Source organism: Nicotiana sylvestris, chromosome 4, assembly GCF_000393655.2.
Source record: "Nicotiana sylvestris chromosome 4, ASM39365v2, whole genome shotgun sequence".
Lineage (NCBI taxonomy): Eukaryota > Viridiplantae > Streptophyta > Magnoliopsida > Solanales > Solanaceae > Nicotiana > Nicotiana sylvestris.
Window position 1 is genome coordinate 152,508,828 of NC_091060.1, and position 3,902 is coordinate 152,512,729.

The 3,902-nt window shown below is 39.0% G+C and overlaps 1 protein-coding gene across 1 annotated transcript; it reads left to right on the plus strand.

The window, feature by feature from the left end:
- Nucleotides 1–1,740: 1,740 nt before the first annotated feature.
- On the plus strand, nucleotides 1,741–3,505 carry LOC138890360 (uncharacterized). The gene is made up of 3 exons (XM_070173741.1): nucleotides 1,741–1,997; nucleotides 2,137–3,245; nucleotides 3,402–3,505. The coding sequence occupies exons 1-3, from the start codon at nucleotides 1,741–1,743 to the stop codon at nucleotides 3,503–3,505; spliced, it is 1,470 nt and encodes a 489-aa protein (XP_070029842.1).
- The last annotated feature ends 397 nt before the right edge of the window (nucleotides 3,506–3,902 follow it).

The following is a 3,902-nucleotide window of genomic DNA, read 5'->3' on the forward strand; positions in this document are numbered from 1 at the left end:
ATTGGGGGGGGGGGGGTCAGGTTATGGTGGCGAATAACTCAGTAAGCTATAGTTTATCTCCACAGTCTCATGTTACGTTGCCACTTACAATGGAGTACGATAAATTGGTATCATTGATATGTAAAAAAATGAGTGTGAGCAAATGTTCGGTGAATCTTAAAATAACAGAAGATTTTTGTATTCTGTGACTCCGTAAGGGGTTGCTTGTTATGCTGAGTTTAACATCGAAGACGATGAAATTTTGAGAGATTTTTTGGGGACTCCGGATGAATACCGGAAATTTATTATGATAAAACTATTGGAAATGTACGTCAAGGCTGAAGACGTTCGCAATAATGAGGTTGCGGAAAATAGGGAAATCCCTCAATCACCGGGTGGTTATTTTGGAGCAGTTTTAGCCGAACAGGTTCTGGCTGATAGAGTTTGGCCAGATCTAAACTTATATCTAGGGGTGTACAAATGAAACCGACAAACCGCACCAACCCGATAATCCGAGTCAAACCGAGAAAAAAACCCGACTACGGTTTGGTTTGATTTGGTTTGGTGTTGGAAAAAAAACCCGACCATATTTGGTTTGGTTTGGTTTTAACTAAAAAAAAAATCAAGCCGAAATTGAACCAACCCGACATTATATGTATAGATGTTTCAAATATATTTAATACATAAAATATTTTAGTACAATGCCACGACTCATCCCATATTTATGTTATTTATTGAAAAACAGTTCTATCTTACAGGGATTAAAGAAATATTTGGAGCACAAATTTTGTATTTTGTGCTATGAATACTTTATAAAAAAAACCGAAAAAACCTGAAAAACCCAAGAAAAATCGAGATTGAAAAACCCGACTTTTATTGGTTTGATTTGGTCTTTAGATTTAATAACCCGATAGAATTGGTTTAGTTTGGTAACTAGAAAATCCGAACCAACTCGACCTATGTACACCCCTACTTATATCCACGGAGGAATGAGGAGCGAGGAAATAATTTCTTCCCTAGTATACATAATCCACAAGCTGAGTGGTAAATTTCAATTTTCCTTTGTGTTACAATGTATATTTTTGTGCATTGTATTTGTATTAACACTCATATATTCCACAGTGGATACCGACCAGATATGGATTTTACAAGTTATGAACCAACAGCCAGTTGGAATATGCTTAGTTTTGGTATGTTGGATCATGGTGGTCCATTCGGGAGTCATCATTAACAAGATAATGTGCATCATGGGATATCAATACATTATGATTTGTAAGTGAATATATAACGTTATATGTATTGTTTTGACCAATTTCAGTAACTCATTATTTCTTTTGGTTGTGCAGTGAAAACAACAACTTGATGGTCCTATCCTTACTCAATTTCCCGAAGACGACGTATTTACTCGGGATCGCGCAGAGTCAGAAAGAGAATAGTGATTATGACAACAATGCCAATGAGTCTGGAGATGGCACACCCTTCACTGACGAGGGTGATGATAAGGAGTAAGAGAATGTTGAACCTGATTTGACGAGGGGGCATGCTCCACCTCCCGTTAGACCAAGAGTATACGAGTCCCACGTGCTGTTTTATTCAAGGCATATTTTCTACATTGATCATTTACCAAGTATGCCGGATGTGGATGCCCTTACAAGGGATATTGACAAAATTTGGACAGCAATGTAGGATGAATCTAGACCAACGGTTCTGTCAAAGGGAATGTTTTTTCCTTATAAGGCGCGCCTAATCAGGACGGTGAAAATGTACAGCGTAAAAGAATGTCGTGAGATGACGGTATGGGAGTCATCTCCGGATGTATACAAGGTTGTTTGTCGTAGATTGTTTACGGGTTGTAATTGGATGCTGCTTGCGATAAAGAAGAAAACAAATATGTGTAAAGTGGGTAAATACATTGGCATCCACAATTATGAAATGGACACATTCAGTGGGAATCACTTCAACTTGGAAGTTGACTTGATTTCTCTTGTCTTGATTCCACACATTGAAGTGTCCATAAGGTACAAGATCAAAGAGTGTATTACATCCGCCCACCAGGAATATGGGTATACCATTACAAAAAAAGGCATATCTCAGGCTCAAACGTGCGTTTGAAATTGTTTATGGTGACTGGGATAAGTCGTTTGCATCTCTACCCAGGTACATGGCCGCATTGCAACACTTTAACTCCGGGACTGTTGTTGAATGGAAGCTTGAGCGGAGTGCGGGAATACCAGAATATATATTTAGATACGTGTTCTGGGCATTTAAACCAGCAATTGATGGTTTTGTGCATTGTCGGCCAGTAATATCCATAGACGGTACTCATGTCTATAGAAAGCATAATATTAAGCTGTTAATCGACGTTGCAGTAGATGCTAATGGACAAATATTTCCACTAGTTTTTGCCATTTGTGCCAATGAAAGTCAAGAGACGTGGACGCTAATTTTGAACCACTTGAATGAGCACATTGTCACACAATGTTCAGGTATTTGTCTAATATCTAATCGGCATGATGGTATTTTAAGTTCTGTACAGCATTTGCCTGAATGGAAGGAACCGTATGCATATCACTATTACTGTGTGAGGCACCTGAAGGCCAATTTCCAGAAGAAATATCCCAACAAGGACTTGCATGATTTAATGTGGATGGTTGCAACTGATCATCAGGAGTGCAAATTCAGGAGGCGCATGGAATCGATCAGGCAGGAAGATGAAAGAGCATATCATTGGTTGATGCGACATGATCTTGAAAAGTGTACATTGCATGCGGATGGTGGCAGACGATGGGGATCCCTAGCTACAAATGTGTTAGAGTCTTTCAACAGGTTATTGAAGTCTGTATGTGGATTGCCTGTCACTGCCATGGTGTGTATATTATTCAAACAGATGGCGGAGAGATTTGTTGAAAGGCATAGAGGTGCATCAGAATTGATGGAGAGGGGTGTTGAATTTATGCCAAACCCAATGAAAAGATTTGACAAATATAGGAGGCGAGCACATTGGCATTCATTTTTACAGTATTGCAACGAGCGAAATATTTTTGAAGCTCACACCGCTATCCATCAAAATCGGAAGAATAATATACACACCGTAAATGAAGCCAACAGGTTGTGTTCTTATGGAAAATGTCCCATCTACCACATGTCGCGCTCACATGCCATCAAGTGTTTTCAACATACAGGTTTAGGGCCAACCGACTATGTTGATAAGCAATACAGTGTTGCTGCATACTTAAACACATATAGTGGGCAGTTGCAGCCAGTGGGTGCTGAGCATTATTGGCTGCCGGAACCATTTAAAATAATGTGTAACAAGGACTATTTGCGTAAGCTACAAGTGCAAAAGAGAAAGCGTATACGGAACCAAATGGATGTTAGTGATACCGTTTATGTGCATAAATGTGGTATATGCTCGCAAACAGGACACGTCCGTCGTAAATGTCCTTCAGCTAGTTTGGGTGGCGGTGGTAATCCAGCTCCTGGTGGAAGTTCATCTAATGTGCCCAACTGTCAAGGATACACGTAGTGTTTTATTTTCGTAATGTGATTGTAATAAGTGTATGTACTTGTTTATCTTGCAGAATGTATGAAAGAAAATTATGTTTCCATTACTGTTATATCTTTTTGATATTTAACATTAATACTTCAGTACAATAATCTAACATAAACCCATTTAAACAAAAAAATAATTGTCATTCGCCATTATTGTCGTTGTCTGGCACTATTTCATTGTCATTGTCTTCAACTTCTTCATCAACATCGTGTATGTACTCTTTAGGACTGAGGGCATCGTAATTTAGGCCCCAGTTGACACACATTTCTCGTATTTCATCGCTATCATCAAGAAGATCACTTGCCTGATTTCTATAACATATGGGATACCTACGTCCAACGCCTGTGGTAGAAACTTAGGTAGTCCCTCA